General features: G+C 54.8%; 1 protein-coding gene across 1 annotated transcript; it reads right to left on the bottom strand.

Moving 5' to 3' along the window:
- Window positions 1–10,173: 10,173 nt before the first annotated feature.
- On the bottom strand, window positions 10,174–14,686 carry SLC39A4 (solute carrier family 39 member 4). Its single transcript, XM_027973448.2, has 12 exons — window positions 14,400–14,686; window positions 13,668–13,952; window positions 13,101–13,296; window positions 12,858–13,000; window positions 12,594–12,765; window positions 12,069–12,241; window positions 11,822–11,959; window positions 11,615–11,743; window positions 11,385–11,439; window positions 11,102–11,254; window positions 10,533–10,720; window positions 10,174–10,448 (listed from the first exon to the last, which is right to left on the bottom strand). The coding sequence occupies exons 1-12, from the start codon at window positions 14,598–14,600 to the stop codon at window positions 10,320–10,322; spliced, it is 1,962 nt and encodes a 653-aa protein (XP_027829249.1). The 5' UTR covers window positions 14,601–14,686; the 3' UTR covers window positions 10,174–10,319.
- Window positions 14,687–20,640: the final 5,954 nt, after the last annotated feature.

Here is a 20,640-nt window from a genome sequence, read left to right as displayed (position 1 = left end):
GGGTTCCGCATCCAGCGCCCCGAAAACCCAGCTCGCGGGAGATCCAGGGTCTCACTGCGGAGGATGCAGAGCCGGCTGGAAGCCGGACGGTGGCTGGGCTGCTCAGGGCTGGCTGGTCAGGACCTGCCCGCCCCCCGGATCCCAGAATGGGGTCACTGCAGAGGGTCTCTCCGGCAGGAAGAGGCGAGGTCTCAGGCGCCCTGCTGGATGCTGGCAGCAGTGTGGAGGCCGGGGGAGCAGAGACCCCCCGGGCGCAAACACGTGCCAAATTAGGCCCCGGCGGCTGCCGCAAGCGTGGCGGAGCCCGACTAGCACAGGGGTCGGGACAGCTTCCTGGAGGCGTCTTGTCCTGTCCCTGGTCAGCGTTGCCCCCGCAGAACGACCCCCGACACCAGCACCAGAAGACGAGCTCACGACGCGGGGCCCTGGAGTGCCCCTCTACGAGCCCCTCCCCTGAGGACACCTTTTCGCCCGTCTTGCCCACTGCTCTCTCCCCAGGCCTGGTAGTTGTCCGCTTCAAGGGCCCATGAGCCAGGACCACCACGGGCAGCTAGGCAGACCTCTCTTCACTCGGCTCGGCTCGGCAGGCCGCCCTGTGGCTTGCAGGATCTTATTTCCCTGCCTAGGGATCGAATAGAGAAAGCTAAGCGCGGAAGAATTGATGCTTTTGAACTGTGGTGTTGGAGAAGATTCTTGAGAGTCCCTTGGACTACAAGATCAAACTAACCTATCCTAAAGGAAATCAGTCCTGAATATTCATTGGAAGGACTGATGCTGAAGCTGAAACTCCAATACTTTGGCCACCTGATGCGAAGAACAGACTCGTTTGAAAAGACCCTGATGCTGGGAAGGATTGAAGGCGGGAAAAGGAGCCGACATAGGATGAGATGGTTGGATGGCGTCACCAACATGAACGACATGAGTTTGAGCAAGCTCCTTGGACAGGGAAGCCGGGCATACTGCAGTCCATGGGGTCGCAAAGAGTCGGACACGACTGAGCGACTGAACTGAATGAAGGGATGGAATCTGTGCCCTCTGCAGTGCAGAGGGGAAGCTCGGAGCCCTAACCACTGGACTGTCAGGGAATTCCAAGAAATGGAATCTTAAGAAATAAAACAAGTAAGAAAATATAGGCAAAGCCAAGAAAGTAGCAAAGTATGTGTTTGTTGCATCCAGAGCTGCCCACTTAGTCATGTCAGTGACAAGACTTCAGCTGTGGACCAAGGGGTCACTTGGGTGCCTGGGCAGGTGTGTGACCCCCGAACCACACCAGCACCTCTAAAAGTCATAGCAGAATTGAACCCTGAAGAGCGGGGTGGACTGGGGCAGGGCTTCTCATGGGCCTGGGAGAACACAAGCAGCCCTTCCAAGAATTACTGAGGCCAGTAACTGTGTCCACATGTCAGCAGGCCCTCCGTGGGGAGCCTGCCTCCCAGACTCACTATTGTATGTCCTGCATTTACGGGTGTTTTTTTTGTGACAGAAGTCGTGGGGGAGTGAGGAGTAGCTGCTACTCTCCCCACTCAACCCCCTTCTCTTGTAGCAAAATAAGCCCCCTTCCCCCTCAGCCCTACATGGCACCCTGGAGGGCTGTGTCTGAAAAGGCTGCTTTAAAGTAGTTTGGGTATTGGGGTCAGACAGCAATGAAGAGTCACTACTTATCTTCAGTCAGTTCAGTTCAGTTCAGTCACTCAGTCGTGTCCGACTCTTTGCGACCCCATGAATTGCAGCACGCCAGGCCTCCCTGTCCATCACCAACTCCCAGAGTTTACCCAAACTCATGTTCATCGAGTCGGTGATGCCATCCAGCCGTCTCATCCGCTGTCGACCCCTTCTCCTCCTGCCCCCAATCCCTCCCAGCATCAAGGTCTTTTCCAATGAGTTAACTCTTCGCATGAGGTGGCCAAACCAAAGTATTGGAGTTTCAGCTTCAGCATCAGTCCTTCCAATGAACACCCAGGACTGATCTGCTTTAGGATGGACTGGTTGGATCTCCTTGCAGTCCAAGGGACTCTCAAGAGTCTTCTCCAACACCACAGTTCAAAAGCATCGATTTTTCCGCGCTCACCTTTCTTCACAGTCCAACTCTCACATCCATACATGACCACTGGAAAAACCATAGCCTTGACTAGACGGACCTTAGTCGGCAAAGTAACGTCTCTGCTTTTGAATATGCTATCTAGGTTGGTCATAACTTTCCTTCCAAGGACTGAGCGTCTTTTAATTTCATGGCTGCAGTCACCATCTTCAGTGATTTTTGGAGTCCCCCAAAAATAAAGTCTGACACTGTTTTCACTGTTTCCCATGAAGTGATGGGACCTGATGCCATGATCTTAGTTTTCTGAATGTTGAGCTTGAAGCCAACTTTTTCACTCTCCTCTTTCAGTTTCATCAAGAGGCTTTTTAGTTCCTCTTCACTTATCTTGCTTCCTTGCAAAAGCAGCATCTGAGTTTCATCCCTGTGTCATTATCCCTCTGTTTTTGAGAAACTGGTCCTTTTGTCACTCATCATATTCTCCTGAAGAAGGAACTCATGGGGCCTGGACTCCATCTTAGGCCTGTTCATGCTGATCACGCTCAGCCACCTTTCCAATGGACTCTGAACTCCGTGTTTAGTGCCTATGAAAACAACAGAAGGATACGACCCCCTCCAGACAGGGGAACCTTGACGATCTTGTCTAGGTTACTCATCGCCTAAGAGAAAACATACACTAATCACCCCTTCCTCCAGACAGGCCATAAACTTTTCTGTATCAATTGGAGTGTAACCTCGGGGTTATTGATTATTGGCCAATTGTTTGACTGTTTAAGCACATGAGCACATAGCACGTGAATGATGGGCTATTGGGATTGTGTTTTCCTTGGTTTATGTAAGTCTCAAGGAATTTGGAGTGGTGGGTTCAGACACGTACACATGGGGCATAAAAGATTTTCACAAATGCTGGTCGGGGTCCTTGGCTAAGAGGAGACTCTGCCTTGGGCCCGCCGGTGTAATAAACTGCACTCCACTCTCTGCATTGTCCTTCTGAGTGAGTTTGTTTCCCGGAACGGGTGGCTACAACATTTGGTGCATGGTCTGGGAAACTCCTCACTCTGAGGAGACAGGTCTCCTTTGAGGCCACCCCGAGGCTTTGTGGCTTGAATCTCCTAGCGGGGGGAAGGCGCCTCGCCCCTCTGGAAGACTTCAGCCTTTCAACGCCCGGTTTCTTCGCTTTGGCAGGTAGTGAACGGCAGCAAGGGAACTGAGCGCTCAGGTGGGGAGGAACCCACCCGGCAGGGTGGAAGAGGGGGCCTGATCACCCCCCTGGGAGGAGCTAGAAGGGGCACAGACCCACAGGGGCCTGGAATAGGCAGGCGGCAGCGATTGCTTGGTACACAGGTCGATGAGTGTGCTACGGTTTAGGAAGGAAATTTGTGAAGGTCATTTAGGAGGTGTGTCCACGCCATTTCAGGGAAAATTATTACCAGCGATTGCCAGGGCATTTTTAGGTTAGGAAACTGGTCCTTGTATGCTCGTATTCTGCCCTCCCCCAGGAGGTGTCCCGTCTGCTGTGAAATTCTTGACCCCCTCGGAATTGTCAGGCTAGAAGGAGAGGGATACATAAGTGAGTATGAATTGGCTTTCCCGGAGATGGCCTGGGACATGGGATATTTAACCCATCTGTGTTTTCATCTGCACCTGATCAAGCCCACCAAGGCAGAACGGACTTTAAGGGAGAAACAGTCTTGGACCACGTGGTTTCAGGTTCGGCTGTGCTGACCTGCAGGTGAAGGCACGCCGATCCCCCTTCTCCCTCTGGGATCTGGCAGGTAAGGCTCTTCTCACCCCAATTAGGAAGGAGGCAGAATGGCAATTTAAGTGTTTCACTGAGTGGAAATATCAGAAGTACACGGGGTACTGAGAACTACGTAGACAGAACGAAAAGGAAAAGTAGAAGAAGGTCCAAGAAGGTAAGCAAGATGGGGGGAAGTGAATCCAAGGCAACTGTATTGGAGTGCAGGATTAAAAGTTTAAAGAAGGGATTTGGAGGAGACTATGGGGTAAAGATGACGCCTCACCGCCTCCACACACTCTGTGAGGTTGAATGGCCCCCTGTGGGAGCAGGATGCCCCCCAGAGAACACCGTGAACCTAAAAATAGTGGAAGCAGTCTGTACAGTAGTCACAGGAGAGCCGGACACCCGGATCTATATCCACATATTGACTCATGGCTGGGTGAGCTCAAGACCCTCTTACTTCTGTATCCAGAAGGGAAAGGGAAAAATATTAATGGCACAAAAATTGACTGATGGTAAAAAAGGAAATTCTACAGGATTTGGATGGGGATGACCTGACCCCTCCCCCATACGGGATAATGACGCGCCTGCCTCCCAGTGCTCCACCAGGACCGGAGGCCGCCTTAATGCCCCATCCAGGGCCAGGTGAAGTCCTGCAGCAGCCGCTGCTCCTCTGCCAGCTCCTCCTGAGGTCGTAGAGCCGCCACCTCGGCAGGCTTCGATCCCGGTGACAGAAGCCTCTGGCCAGCACTTCCAGGATCCGGCTCCAGCGAACCGCCCAAGCTATATCTGCCTCTCCGGTGAGTACTGACAAGAAGGGGAGGGAGAGGTTGGAATTAAGCAGAAACTGTGCTCTGCCAGAGAGCAGGAGGGAACGAAAGAGAACAGACAAGAGATTTGCAGTGCTAGCTGCTGCTCTGGGAAGGTCTATCTTGGGCCCTCTGGAAGGACAGTCCTTCAACCGGTCCCAGTGGAGGCCCCAGGCCCGTTACAGCCAAACCAGTGTGCCCGGTGCTGAGCTTTTGGCCACTAGAAGAATGAATGCCCTAAGGCAAGGAAGGAAGAGGAAGCTCCCACAGTTGTGGGGCTTGCTGACTCGGAAATTAAATAGGGCTGCCAGGGCTCAGAGATATCAGGTCCCCGAGAGCCCACGGTAACCTTAGAAGTGGGGGACCAAATCATTGACTTCATGGTGGATACAGGAGCAGAACTGTCAGTAGTAACAAAACCTGTGGCACCACTGTCCAAAAAGACTACTGCTGTAACTGAGATATCGGGAGAAGAGATGATTAAATCGTTTTGCCAGCCCAGAAAATGTCAGATGAGGGGGCACCAAGTGATTCATGAATTCCTCTACATTCCTGAGTGCCCAGTACCCTTGTTGGGAAGAGACTTGCTCTCCAAACTAGGAGCACAAGTGACTTTCTCCCCCAAGGAGAGGCCCACCTTCCAGATGGACACTATGACTTATTTGCTCTCTCTCTCAATACCACCCCAAGATGAGGGGAGGTTGCATGAGCCGCCCAAGGAAGAACCGGATGGGCCGGAAGAGCATGAGAGAGAGCTAACTCAATTATTCCCTGAGGTCTGGGCAATAGACAACCCCCTCTCCCCTCAGGTTGGCTAAACATCAAGCCCCAGTGATAATAGAACTCAAACCAGGCACCATCCTGGTTAGAAAGCGCCAGTACCTGCTATCAATAGAGGCCTGGGCTGGCATACTGCCCCACATCAATAGATTTAAACAAGCGGGCATTCTAGGAGAGTGCCAGTCGGCTTGGAATACGCCGATCCTGCCAGTCAAAAAGGAAGGAGGACAGGACTATAGGCCTGTACAGGATCTCAGGCTAGTCAGCCAGGCTACTGTGACTTTACACCCCACTGTTCCAAACCCCTACACCTTACTTAGCCTCCTCCTGCCGAGGACTAAAGTTTATACGTGCCTAGATATCAAGGATGGCTTCCTCTGCGTACGCCTCGCCCCAGCGTCACAGCCCACCTTTGCCTTTGAATGGGAAGATCCAGTCAGGTGCACCAAGCAACAGCTCATCTGGACTCCCCCCCAAGGGTTTAAGAACTCCCCAGCCATCTTTGGGGGAAGCCTTGGCTTCTGACCTGGACTCATTCCATCTGGAAGAGTATGGATGTTGGCTCCTACAATATGGGGATGACCTGCTGCTGGCTGCCGAGACCAAGGGAAAATGCTGGGAAGGGACAAAAGCACTGCTCCAGCTGCTGATGGAAGCAGGTTACTGGGTGTCGAAGAAAAAGGCACAGATCTGCAAGGAGGAGGTAAGGTCTCTGGGGTTTGTTTTAAAGAAGGACACAAGGTTCCAGGCCCTAGTTGGGTCCTATATACTGATGGTATTAGCCTGATAAAACAAGGATGACGGCTGTCAGGTTAGCCAAAGCGGAAGGGCCATCAAGACTGAAAAGGGATGGTGGGAATTGCCAAGTGGCAAATTATTGGTACCGGAGGAGCTGGCACACAATCTGGTAAGCCAAACACACCAAGCGACCCACCTAGGCCATGCTGCCTGCTCACAGGTTAATGCTGCCTCTCGGGTATTCAGACAAAAACCTCCGGGTATTCAGCTGAAAGGCACGCTGCCCTTTGAACACCTGGGAGTGGACTTCACTGAAATGAAACCTCACCGACACTGCTGTTACCTGCTGGTCATGGTATGTACGTTCTCGGGTCGGGTAGAAGCTTTTCCTACCTGGACTGAAAGAGCATCAGAAGTAGCCTGGTGCCTGCTCAGGGAAATAGTTCCCAGATGTGGACTTCCTACCAGCATTGGTTCAGACAATGACCCAGCTTTTGTTGCTGATTTAGTACAAGTAAGCAAAACTTAAAACATCAAATGGGAACTGCACACTGCATATAGGCCCAGAGTTCTGAGACGGTGGAGTGAACCAACCGGACATTAAAGAGACTCTCCAAGAGGATCATAGAGACTGATGCTCCTGGGTGGACTTACTTCCAACAGCTCTGCTCAGACTCAGGGTGACCCCACAGTCCCAAGGCTATTCTCCATAGGAAACTGTGTATGGGAGGCCCCCTCCCATAATAAAACAGGTGTCAACAAATTTGCCTCAGGTAAGAGGGGATAGGGTTTCACAGCAGATGGAACTGGGTAAGATAATAAATCGGGTAACTAAGTTTGTACAAGAAAGGGTGCCGTTCCCCCTTGGGGAATACATTTGTGAGTTTACGCTTGGTGACCAAGTACGGGTCAAAGATTGGAAACCTGATTTGCTAGCCCCTTGGTGAAAGGGCCCTTATGTTATTCAAACTACCCCACTGCAGTTAAAGTGGCAGATATTGCCCCTTGGATCCATCATAGGAGGGTGAAGAGAACATACCACGCAGACCCAAAAAACGCTGAGTGGACTGCACAGGGGGACCCCGCTGACCCTCGAGAGACTAAGACCATCCTTAAGCAGGAGGAAAAGAAGGTCCTGGACGAGCCCCTTCAGGATGAAGCCGGACAATCAACTCCTGCTGCTTGGCCTCATCAACGTGATTTTGAATTTAACTTCCGTTTCAACTCAGGGCAATGTTTTCATCTCATGCGCCCCTTCCTACGCAGACTTCCACAGCACTTCCAGCTGCTGGGTATGTAGGGCTGTGCCTCTGTCAGTGACAGATGGACTTCCTTGGTGGGTGTCACCACTCTGCCAAGGAGATTTTAAAGCACTCTGCTCTTTTCTGGGATGACAAAAAGAGACTTTCCTCTCTCTTGCCAATCATAACCTCTACTTGCTCTCTTGGTGTAAGACCTACAGTCAATAGACTCGGGGCATGGAGTTACATTTGATATAAATGCCAGTGTAACAAAAGCCAAACCTACTTGTTGGAAATCTACCCCGGGAGCCCCGGTAAATCTACCTTATTTACATGCTAGGCGGACAAGATCCGTATGAGTATGGTATGAGTATATTGCTGCCTTATTTGTACCCTCTACAGGGACAACAGATATCACGATTAAAGTAGAGGCCTTGACTAATTTCACACAACAGTCCCTCCTAGATAGAACAAAAGCCATCCAAGCCTTAAATGAAGAGCAAATCCAAATGAGAAAAGCAGGAATTCATAATAGAATGGCTTTGGACATACTCACAGCTGCTCAAGGAGGGACCTGGGCTATAATTAAGGTTGAAAGTTGTGCACACATTTCTGACTTATCTGGCGATGCATTGACTGCTTTAGATGACGTGAAAAACCAGGTAAAAGCAACGTCAAGTGAAAACACTCCTTTTTGGACTTCGGTCCTATCTTGGGTGAAGGGCGATTGGTGGAAAACTATATTTACCACTGTTATAGTTGCCTTGATAGTTCTGCTTTGTGGACCCTGGATTTTACAATGTATTATGAACTCTGTAACCCGAAGGTTGATGTCATTGTCCCAAATTGGCGGTCAGAGAGCCAGGGTGCAATATATCCCTATGAATGAAGCTCATAATATGAGTTGAGAGCATCAAGAGGGGGGAATGAAGAAGGAATTCATAGGGCCTGGACTCCATCTTAGGCCTGTTCATGCTGATCACGCTTGGCCACCTTTCCAATGGACTCTGAACTCCGTGTTTAGTGCCTATGAAAACAACAACAGAAGGATGCGACCCCCTCCAGACAGGGCAACCTTGAAGATCGTATCTAGGTTACTCATCGCCTAAGAGAAAACATACACTAATCACCCCTTCCTCCAGACAGGCCATAAATTTTTCTGTATCAATCGGAGTGTAACCTCGGGTTTATTGATTAGTGGCTAACTGTTTGACTATTTGAGCACATGAGCACATAGCAGGTGAATGATGGGGTTATTGGGATTGTATTTTCCTTGGTTTATGTAAGTCTCAAGGAATTTGGAGTGGTGGGTTCAGACACGTACTCATGGGGTATAAAAGATTTTCACAAATGCTGGTCGGGGTCCTTGGCTAAGAGGAGACTCTGCCGTGGGCCGCCGGTGTAATAAACTGCACTCCACTATCAGCATCGTCCTTCTGAGTGAGTTTGTTTCCTGGAACGCTTGGCTACAACACTCCTCCCTCCAAATCTTGATCTGGGAGTAGCAGAGGTATATCCCCTGCCTCTCACCCAACATAAAAGTGGCGCTGGTTTGTCTCCATATGGAGCTGGGGCTCCTGCTTCTGGTCCGGTCTTGTCCTAAGAGACTTGCCTTTTCTTGGTGGAAAAGTTTTAAAATATTTGTTAAAATATTTATTAAATATTTGAAATAATCTGAATTTGTGTCCAGAGATATTCAGCCAGTCATCGCTCCATTTAAAAATCAGAGATATTTTTACCCCGGTGAGAGCACATCTCCAACCAAAGGTTTCTCTGTTCTGCTTGTGCTCAACCAGGTGGGCGACTGTCTCAGAGGTTTTCTCTCTCCTTTGCCCAAACTCCACCTAATAAAGTTCTGAGAGCATGAAGAAAAAGTAATTCAAAAAACAAAAAGAACTGGAGCCAGGGCTTCCCTGGTGGCTCAGTGGCAAAGAATCTGCCTGCCAACGCAGGAGACATGGGCTGGATCCCCGATCCAGGAAGATCCCACATGCTGCAGAGCTACTAAGCCCGTGCGCCACAACTATTAAGCCTGTGCTCTAGAGCCTGGGAGCCGCAAAGGCTGAGCCCACGTGCTGCAAATACTGAAGCTCAAGTGTCCTAGAGCCCATACTTCTCAACCAGAGAATCCACCGCAATGAGAAGCACACACACTGCAACTGGGGTGTGACCCACGAGCCCCACAACTGGAGCAAGCCTGAGCAGCAGCGGAGACCCAGCACACCAAAACTAAGGAAAATCGTAAAAAACCCACATCAACCAGCCAGAGCCACCCGGAGGATGTGCCAGAGGAGGGAGTGGGCAAAGCAGGGGCCGTGGCCAGGCCACGGGCCCTCCCTGTCTGAGTCAGAGGGGCAGTCACAGCACTCACATCACAGGGCAACTGTGACGGCTAAACAGCTCAGTGACCACAGAACCCTCAGACTCAAGCCTGGCACGTGGTACATGTCCTTACTGTGCCGTGTGTCTGTGGGACAAAGGGGCTCAGCCTGGAGAGAGCCAGAGGCACTGAAGCAGCTCCGCCCTGGGAAGAGCCGCAGAAGGCCGGCAGGAAGCGCAGGAGGAGGGCCGGGGCGGGAGGTTGCAGTCCTGATTGGACACCAGGTCCTACCTGCTGCCCGAGCCCCGGACCCACTTCTCTGGGCTTCGCTTCGCATGCATCACAGACGCGGGTCTGAGGCTGGTTTCTTGGAGGGCCCTGAGTTCAACTGTCCTGACTCCCCATCAGGCACCAGGCACTGCTGTGGGGAGAGGATGCCCCACCTGTCGACGTTTCTTGGTGGGAAACGTCCTCTCCTGGGGAGGCGAGATGAGGCGAGCAGGCCGGGCTCCAAGGACAAGAGCATTTATTGAAGCTAGGAAGCAGGGCGTGGGGGAAGGGCTGGGCGCTCCCGGAGACGGTGCGTCTGAAGGGCTGCGAGCGCCCAGGGTCAGGAGCCAGAGCCAAGGGGAGGAGGGCGGGGGGGCAGAAGCTCTCAGAAGGCGATGTTATCCTCATACAGCGACAGCAGCAGCAGGACGGTCCAGCCGCCCAGCAGGCCAACGTTGTGGAGCAGGAAGAGGAGCCAGGGCCGCCGGTCGCGGACGTTCAGCATGGCCGGGAGCTGAGGACGGCGCCCGAGTCAGGACCGGCTCAGAGCGCCCGCCCAGCGCCCGCCCGGGGCAGCCCCCGCCCGCCCGGCTCTGACCATGTCGCAGAGCGCCACGTAGAGGAAGAGGCCGGCGGCCACCGCCAGGATCCAGGTCTCGCCGTCTTCGCCTACGCCGGCCGCGAGCGCAACGTAGAGGCCGATGAAGGCCGTGAGCCCCGAGGCCAAGTTCAGGAGCAGCGCGCGGCGCACCGACAGCCCCGCGTGCAGCAGGGCCGCGAAGTCCCCTGGGGAGGGAGGTGGGGGTGGTTTAGTCGCTCCGTCGTGTCCGATTCTTGAGACCCCATGGATCGTAGCCCCCCAGGCCGCTCTGTCCATGGGATTCTCCAAGCAAGAGTACTGGAGTGGGTTGCCATTCCCTTCTCCAGGGGATCTTCCCGACCCAGGGATCGAACCCGGGTCTCGTGCACTGCAGGCGGATTCTTCACTATCTGAGCCATGAGTCGCGGGCGGGGCTGGGGTCAGGTCGAGGGCCGCGCCCACTCCCCGACAGTCCCGCCCAACAGCGCGGCCGACCAGCCACACCCAGACCCCCCGCTGCGGGCAGACCACCCCCCCCCCCCCCCCCGCACCCCGCCCATGGCTGGCGGGAACCCCTCAAGGCTCACCCAGCTCGTGCGGCACCTCGTGGCAGAACACGGCCAGCGAGGTGGCCAGTCCCGTCTTCCAGGAGGACAGAAAGGCGGCGCCCACGGCCAACCCGTCGGCGAAGTTGTGCACGGCGTCGCCCAGCGTGATCACCCAGGGCAGCAGTCTCAGCTCTGCGGGCGCGGCGGGCGTGGGTGCGCGTTTGCCCCGGCCCGTTCCTCCGTCCCCCTCCCCGTCCCCGTGCCTGCGGCCGCGCACCGAGACCCTGACCCCCAACGCTCCGGGGCCTCCCTCAGGGCTCACCTGGGCTCAGCCTCCGGGGCTCCGGGCTCAGCAGCTCGGGGTCCTCCTCCGCCACCTGGAGGGGAGACCGGGTTGGTGGGCGGGCCGCGTAGATTAGACTCAGGGTGGGAAGGTGAGGAGCACGCGGAGCCAAGTCCCCAGATCAGGCCAGGGAGGAAGCCCTGGATGGGTGACTGGGAGCGCAGACAGGGCTCCGCCAGGGCGGGTGACCCCAGGCAGGGCGGGCTCACCAGGTCTGCGCGAGAGCCCTCATGGAGCTGCTTGGGCTGCCGGCGGTCGCTGGGCGCCAGCTGCAGGGACACACCGTGGCTGTGGCCACCGTGGCTGTGGCCATGGCTGCAGGCCCCATCCTTTGGGTCCTGCGGGGACGGAGGCTCAGGATCCACTGTGCCTCCGCCACCCCTGCCCACACCACGCCCAGCCCCCAAGCACCTGACCTCGGGGTCCAGGGGCAGCAAGAGGTTGAAGAGGCTCTCGAACAGGAAGAAGGCATAGAGCCCGCCCAGCACAGCTAGGAGGTGCCAGGTGGTCTGGAGCCCAGGGTCCTCCCCGTCATGGGTGTGCAGCCCCAGCACCTGGTGGGGGGGGTGGGCAAAGGACACTGGACCCGGTGCCTTGGGACCTCCTCCCAGACAGGCGGATAGAGGTTAGGGGTCAGGAAGGGCTGTGGCAGGCTGGGGCAACCTTAGGCATCAAGTGCAGGAGGGCGTCGCCGGTGAGCGCGCCCACAGCCATGCTCAGGAAGGCCTGGATGACGTAGTGGGAGGTGATCCTACAGCTGGCACAGACGAGGAGCAGGAGCCCGAGGACAGAGCACAGGCAGATCAGCAGCGTGGCCAGGGAGCCGTACAGGTACCCTGGGCAGGGAGGACAGTGAGCGCCTCCCTCCCAGCCGTGGCCCCTTGCTTTCCCGGGAGGGGCGTCCAGACCGAGTCTGGGAGGAGCAGGAGCCCCCCAAGGTTGCAGGCAGTCGGGTGCAGTCCTGGCCTCGGCTTCCTGCTGGCCCCTGGCCTCAAGCCCCCATCCTCTTCCCTCGCAGCACCCCCTTCCCTGTTGCCTCTCCACCCTGCTGCCCGGTCTGCCAGCCCTGGCCCCAGCTCTCTGCAGCCCAGCGGCTACTTTGTCCTCCCTGTTTGGTTCCATCTCCTTGCTGCCAGCCCCTTGGGCACCGCCGGGCTGGCGCTTCTAGGGAGTAGGGTGGAGACTCACTCTCAGCCTGGCTGAGCTGATCCTGGGTGGGGAGTGTGGGCTGGGGGCTGCAGGCCCCGCTCAGTTGCTGCTGGAGCAGAGCCGGGCTCAGTCGGGCCCAGTCGTCCGGCGTCACCCCAGCCTGCTCAGACATTCCGTACACAGCCATGATGTCTTGAGCACTCAGGCACAGCTGGGGTGGGGGTGACAGATCTGGTGTTCAGGGCCCTGAGCGGTCCATGGGCCCCCACCTCTTTCCGGGACTCGGGCACATGGACGGCTCACCGTGTCCCACGCGCTGGCGCTGCTGTTGGTGGTGGTAAGGGGCACGGGGCCCTGACCCTTTCCCAGAGGACTGTCGTCACTGTGGCCGTCATGGGGCTCTGCCGCTCCGCCCAGCCCCAGGCGCTCCATCAAGGCCGCCAGCTCTGGCAGAGGGTGAAAATCCGTTCCAGCCCTGCACTCCCCAGGGGGGCGGATGCTGGGGTTCAGGGCACTCCCTGCCCCGTAGCCCAGCTCAGGCCTCACCGTCCAGGGTGATGTTGGGGTTCTCGCTGCTGTGCTGCCGGAACACGAAGTCCACGAAATACTGGGGGGTCGGCAGGGCGTGGAAGCAGGCGCCGCTCCTGACATGGTCCAGCAGGGCAGCCAGCACCGGGCCGGGGCTGCCGGGAGCCCCCACCCCTGCCGCCTCCCCCAGCAGCTGAGGCAGGTCCACACAGGCCTGGGGAGGAGCCGGCCTCAGTGTCTCAAGCAGCGCAGCCACACTGGCCTCTCTCTCCGCAGTGCCCCGGTGCCCCCGGACTCCGCTGAACTCCAGGCACCGCAGCTGTCCCCTTCCCGGCCCCGCCTTGTCCGGGCTCTTCCTTGGAGCCCTGGGAGCTTTCTCAGCCCCGTCGAGGATCAGGGCCCTCTCGGGATGCCTGCAGCCCTGCCCGGCTCAGCGGTGAGTGTCCACTTGTGACCCCCAACCCAGGCTCCCCTGAGCACTCAGAAAGGTGCTGAGCCCAGCGCCACCCAAGTGGTCCCCCTTCTCTCACTCCCTCTCGGACCCTCTTCCCCTAGTGCCCCTGGGTAGCTGGCCCAGGTGCCCACCTGCTGAGAAGCGGGCTGGCCAGCGGCGCGGGCTTGGATCCGCTGCAGCAGCCTAGTCAGGGCCGGGCTCAGGGCCTGAGGGCTCTCGAGCAGGACCAGGAGCTGGTCGGCACGGGCAGCCCAGCGGCCAGCCCGGACCTCGGCGCAGGTGCCCACCGGGTCGCTGAGGTAAAGGGCGGCGGCGGCACTGAGGCGGGCGATGTGCCTAGGCTCCAGGGCCGGGCCCAAGGGGGCCTCGGGCTGCTCAGGCCTGCCCAGAGCCAGGACGTCGTCCACAGACAGGCACTGTTGGCACAGACGGGCGGGTGGGGGCCATACACGAGGGCTGCCACCCTCCTGTCCCTCACGCTGGTGCCCTCCACCGTTGGCTCGCTCACAGACCCCTGCCCTCCCCCGTGACAGTCAGGCACACCCACGGAGGGTCCCCCATCCCAGGGAGGTTTCTGCGTGGAACCATTTTAAATTTTGGGGTGGGGAGAGGGGGGTGCTGAAGGGGTGGGAGGGCAGCCGTAGGATCCCAGAGCTGTACCCCCCCACCCGGGGAGCTCAGAGGGCTCTGAAAGGGAGCAGAGGAGAGTGGGCTTGGGCCTGCGGGCAGGGCCCGGCATCAGGCACCGCGCGGCCCGCCTTCTGGAGTTTGCCCGGGCCCTTTGCAGCCGGCCTCGGCCTTGGGGTGGAGCGGCGGGCTTGGGCTGGGGCCGGGCCGGAGGACCCGTCGGTTGGGGGTGTTACCTTTCCACACGGCCCGTCGGCACAGTGCACACGGGCCGCCAGTGTATTTAACAGGCCGCCCAGCGCCACGCGGTCCAGAGCGCCCTGGCCTGAGGACAGCAGGGTCAGCAGACGAGCAGGGGTGTTCGTCGTCCCCGACGCTGCCAGCGCGGCCAGCACAACCAGCAATGGCCCCAGTCTGGGCCGGCCCAGGAGCGCCATGCTGCAGCAGCCCAGTGCCTTGAGCTCAGGGTAGGCCGTGCTCGCCTGTGTGGCTGCGGGCCGCAGGGGCTGCCTGATGCTAGACTGGGGCTGGGCCGGGACGGCCCGCCCGGCGAGGCTCTCCAGGCATTTCCTGCGGGGCCCTGTGATTGGCTGCCAAGGCGTTGCCGCAGGTTAACCATTCCAGTGGGAGTCCTCCCTGAGCCCGGTGCTGCTGCCCCAGGGTGAGGCCGGGGTCCCTGGGTGGATGGGCTTGGCTCACCCCTCTGCTTCTTCAAGGGTCTTGTTACTGAATGCAAGTCTGTGTGCAGGACACATGGTGACGTTGAAGCTTGCAGCAGAGAAAGGTTTATTGTGGTGCCGAGCAAGAACAGGTGACTCATGTTCAAAATCCCTTAAATCTCTGGATGGCTTTGGGGGGAGTCTGCAATAGGCAGAATTTGGGAAGAGGGCTTTCTCATAATTGGTTGGTGGAGAGGTAGCGGTGGTGCCCTGGGCTCCCTTGCTAGGCTGGGACCTTAGTCCTGGCAGAAAAGCTCAAGAGACCCTGCCCCAAAGCTGTAGTTTCTCAACTGCCCCTCCTTGGTTTCTGTGTCCCGCCCTTCCCAGATTAGCAACTATTTGAACCTGACCTTTGGAATTCAGGAGAGGTCTTAGGGGACTGAAGGAAGCCTGTTTCCTACAAGGAGAAATGGAGGACCTGGAAAGGATTTTACTGGGAAGGGCCCTACAGGGTGCAGTTCATTTTCCATCTCCGTGCCCCGGCCCCCTTTTTAACTTCTCAATCTTGAGAACAAGTGTTGGACAAAAAAGGAATGACATTTTGTGTACAGAGGTTAAGCATAGACTTGGCAGAGGAACTTGCTTTTACGGGGCCTCGGTTTCTGTCCGGGTTGGCTTCCTGTGGCCCTCTCGCTAGGGGCTGCCTCCAAGCCGAGGGCGTCTGGGGCACAGGTTCCAGGAGGCCACTGGGGCTGTCCCCCACCCCACCGGAGAGCTCCAGCGCAGCTCGGCCCCCCTCCCCACCCCCACCCCCCCACCGCTGCAGCATCTTGCCCCTCAAGGCAGCTCAGACACCGCGCAGAGCCCTACCTGGGGGTGGGGTGTGGGTCCTGAGCTGTGTTGAAATTCTCAGGGTGGACTTGCTGGGGCCCATGTGCGGAAAGCAGGAGAGACTGCATCCTGAAGCCTGTCATCCATCTTAAAGAGAGGATGTGACCTGGGCCTGAGCCCTGCCGGAGAGTGAGGAAACCATTGCTAGTGAAAACCAGGTTTCCTGGAGGCTTCCCTGGTGGCTCAGAGGTTAAAGCGTCTGGGAGACCCGGGTTCGATCCCCGGGTCAGGAAGATCCCCTGGAGAAGGAAACGGCAACCCACTCCAGTACTCTTGCCTGGAGAATCCCATGGAGAGAGGAGCCTGGTAGGCTACAGTCCCTGGGGTTGCAAAGACAGGACTGAGCGACTTCACTTCACTCCTTCCGTACAGGTGACAAACGGAGATTGTAGTTGAGGCCAGGCTGCCTGTTAGGTTAACCATGGAGACATCCCCCCTTGATATATAATCATTGTTCCCCCCTTTAGTCTTAATTGTTTGTTCTCCTAGCACCTACTTGTTTTGAAACTCAATCATATGCAACATAGAGGTTGCTAACATGTAACCAGTCGCGTAGTGGGGGGTATGAAACGGGGCCTCTCAGAAACATCACGGTCCTTGTTGGGAACAGATCCCCGTTGGACCCCCTGGCGTAATAAACTGTACTCCACTGTCTTGAGTGTCCTCCGAGGTGTGTTTTTGACTCCGGATTCCACAACAGAATCAGGGGGAACTGAGATGAGGTACTGAGTCATACTCCCTCTCCGGCCTCCAGGGAAAATCCCCGGGAAATGGCCAAAGTGCCACATAAACAGAAGGGAGCAGGAGCCAGGCTTCTGCCCTGGGCACTGGTCACTCCACCTGGGAAGGGGCTTGGGGGTGGGGAGAAGTGTGGCTCCCAGCCCTGCCCCTCCCTGCGGGCTCTCACTCTGGCCTTTGAACCCCTAGGCCTTATCTCTGCCTAGTTGGCAATCTGGGGAAAGGGGCAGACCGCGGGGAGCCAGTCGCTTCCGCCCAGGCAGGTCTCAGGGCAGCCTTGCCTTCTAGAGGGAGTGTTTAGGTGGCCCCTTGCATGCCTGATTGGACAGACCCCTCTGTGGGGTGTGGTTGGGGTGGGGGAGGAGAAGCTCTAAGAGAGCTGGGAGCCCAGGCCTTGGGACTCTGTCCCAGCGTCCCCTGCCACCTGGGGCAGGGCACCTGGCCAAGCAGGAGCCATGGGCTGAGTTCAGGCGCAGTCCTGCCCCTCCCTCACTGCAGGGTGACCTTGGTGGGCTTTGATGGGGTATGGGGAAGTGGTGGACTTGGAAAGAGCCTGAGGGTTCCTGGACCCCTGGGTCAATTAGGAAGGGCCCCCTCACACAGTTGTGAAGTCCATGGGTCAAACTATCCCTTTTCCTATCCCACCTTGCCACGGCCATTGGGCCGGCCGGAGCTGAGCCACCTCATCCTGCACTCTTCGGGCCTGGAGAGCTTCAGGGAAGAGGTCTCAGCGCAGACGTCTGGTCAGCCCCCCAGGTCCGGTGTGCAGGCCTGACCCCACTGGCAGGCCCCCGGGTCTCAGCGCCCCTCTGTGTGGGCCCACGTTTCCCTGCTTCATGTTTGCCCCAGCCCTGCCTTCCTAGCCCAGTTCTGCCAGAGCATGTCAGCAGCTTCCCTGCACACATGCCTGTCCACCCTCAGTGCTGGGCAGACCCCCAGATCCCTCCTGCATCAGCCCATCCAGAATATCATGTTCACTGCATGATATTCAGAGCAGCCCTAGAGCCCATCCCTGGATGGAGAGAAAATGGCTCTAGACATTTCTAAAATGTCTGGATCATCATTCTCCATTTTTGGCTGCAAAGAATATAATCATTCTGATTTCAGTGTTGACCATCTAGTGATGTCCATGTGTGGAGTCTTCCCTTGTGTTGTTGGAAGAGGGTGTTTGCTATGACCAGTGTGTTCTCTTGGCAAAACTTTATTAGCCTTTGCCCTGCTTCTTTCTGTACTCCAAGGCCAAATTTGCCTGTTACTCCAGGTGTTTCTTGACTTCCTACTTTTGCATTCCAGACCCCAATAATGAAAAGGACATCTTTTGGGGGTGTTAGTTCTAAAAGGTCTTGTAAGTCTTCATAGAACTGTTCAACTTCAGCTTCTTCAGCATTATTGGTCAGGGCATAGACTTGGATTAGTGTGATATTGAATGGTTTTCCTTGGAAACAGAGCATTCTGTCATTTTTGAGATTGCATCCAAGTACTGCATTTTGGAATCTTCAGTTGACTATGATGGCTACTCCATTTCTTCTAAAGGATTCTTGCCCACAGTAGTAGATCTAATGGTCATCTGAGTTAAATTCACCCATTCCAGTGCATTTTAGTTCGCTGCTTCCTAAAATGTCAACGTTCACTCTTGCCATCTCGTTTGACCACTTCCAATTTGCATGATTCATGGACCTAACATTCCAGGTTCCTATGTTAACAAGACCAGGAGCTGACTGTGGCTCAGATCATCAACTCCTTATTGCCAAATTCAGACTTAAAATGAAGAAACTGGGGAAAACCACTAGACAATTCAGGTATGACCTAAATCAAATCCCTTACGATTTTACAGTGGAAGTGAGAAGTAGATTTAAGGGACTAGATCTGATAGATAGAGTGCCTGATGAACTACGGACAGAGGTTCGTGACATTGTACAGGAGAGAGGGATCAAGACCATCCCCAAGAAAAAGAAATGCAAAATAGCAAAATGGCTGTCTGAGGAGGCCTTAAAAATATCTGTGAAAAGAAGAGAAGCAAAAGTAAAGGAGAAAAGGATAGATATACCCATTTGCATGTAGAGTTCCAAAGAACAGCAAGGTGAAAAAAGAAAGCCTTCCTCAGTGACCAGTGCAAAGAAATAGAGGAAAACAATAGAATGGGAAAGACTAGAGATTTCTTCAAGAAAATTAGAGATATCAAGGGAACATTTCATGCAAAGATGGGCTCAATAAAGGACAGAAATGCTATGGACCTAACAGTAGCAGAAAACATTAAGAAGAGGTGGCAAGAATACACAGAACTACTACACAAAAAAGATCTTCATGACCCAGATAATCATGATGGTGTGATCCAGAGCGAGACATCCTGGAATGTGAAGTCAAGTGGGCCTTAGGAGGCTTCACTACGAACAAAGCTAGTGGAGGTGATGGAATTCCAGTTGAGCTGTTTCAAATCCTGAAAGATGATGCTGTGAAAGTGCTGCACTCAACATGCCAGCAAATTTGGACAACTCAGCAGTGGCCACAGGACTGGAAAAGGTCAGTTTTCATTCCAATCCCAAAGAAAGGTAATGCCAAAGAATGCTCAAGTGAGTGAGTTTAAAGTTTCTCAGTCGTTCCGACTCTTTGCAACCCCAACTATACAGTCCATGGAATTCTGCAGGCCAGAATACTGGAGTGGGTTGCCTTTTCCTTCTCCAAAGAATGCTCAAACTACTGCACAATTGCACTCATCTCACACCCTAGTAATGTTCAAAATTCTCCAAGCCAGGCTTCAACAATATGTGAACCATGAACTTCCAGATGTTCAAGCTGGTTTCAGAAAATGTAGAGGAACTGGAGATCAGATTGCTAACATCCGCTGAATCATTGAAAAAGCAAGAGAGTTCCAGAAAAACATCTACTTCTGCTTTATTGACTATGCCAAAGCCTTTGACTGTGTGGAGCACAACAAACTGTGGAAAAGTCTGAAAGAGATGGGAATACCAGACTACCTGACCTGCCTCTTGAGAAATCCGTATGCAGGTCAGGAAGCAACAGTTAGAACTGGACATGGAACAACAGACTGGTTCCAAATAGGAAAAGCAGTACGTCAAGGCTGTCTGTTGACACCCTGCTTGTTTAACTTATATGGAGGACATCATGAGAAACGCTGGGCTGGAGGAAGCACAAGCTGGAATCAAGATTGCTGGGAGAAATATCAATAACCTCAGATATGCAGATAACACTGCCCTTATGGCAGAAAGTGAAGAACTAAAGAGCCTCTTGATGAAAGTCAAAGAGGACAGTGAAAAAGTTGGCTTAAAGCTCAACAGTTACTCAAAGTAAGATCATAGCATCCGGTCCCATCTCTTCATGGCAAATAGATGGGGAAGCAGTGACAGACTTTATTTCAGTGGCAGACTTTATTTTTTTGGACTCCAAAATCACTGCAGATGGTGACTGCAGCCTTGAAATTAAAAGACACTTAGTCCTTGGAAGAAGTTATGACTGAACTAGACAGGATATTAAAAAGCAGAGACATTACTTTGCCAACAAAGGTCCATTTAATCAAAGCTATGGTTTTTCCAGTAGTCATGTATGGATGTGAGAGTTGGACTACAAAGAAAGCTGAGCGCCGAACTGATGCTTTTGAACTGTGGTGTTGGAGAAGACTCCTGGGAGTCCCTTGGACTGCAAGGAGATCCAACCAGTCCATCCTAAAGGAAATCAGTCCTGAATATTCATCTGAAGCTGAAATTCCAATACTTTGGCCACCTGATGCGATGGACTGACTCATCGGAAAAGACCCTAATGCTGGGAAAGATTGAAGGTGGTTGGAGAAGGGGATGACGGAGGATGAGATGGTTGGATGGCATCACCAACTCAATGGACATGAGTCTGAGTAAACTCTGGGAGTTGGTGATGGACAGGGAAGCAGGGATGCAGTCTGTTGACTTAAAAACAAAAAGAAAACATGTACAACTTAAGAGCTGTGAGTTAAGTTTTATTTGGATCAAAATGAGGACTGCAGCCCAGGAGGCAGCATCTCAGCTCTGAGAAACTGCTCCAAAGTGGCAGTGGGGGAAAGTCAATATATAAGGTTTTGGTGAAGGGGGAGTCCAATACCATGAAGCACTCATTTCACAAAAGGTTTTTTGTTAGTCATGAGGATCTGACTTCACCATGAAGGGAAATATTTAGTGCTTCTCTAGACGGGAGGAGATGC

The sequence above is a fragment of the Ovis aries genome, chromosome 9 (assembly GCF_016772045.2).
Source record: "Ovis aries strain OAR_USU_Benz2616 breed Rambouillet chromosome 9, ARS-UI_Ramb_v3.0, whole genome shotgun sequence".
In the NCBI taxonomy this organism is placed as follows: Eukaryota; Metazoa; Chordata; class Mammalia; order Artiodactyla; family Bovidae; genus Ovis; species Ovis aries.
The sequence above is the reverse complement of the archived record's forward strand: the minus strand, read 5'-3'. Positions and strand labels throughout refer to the sequence as shown.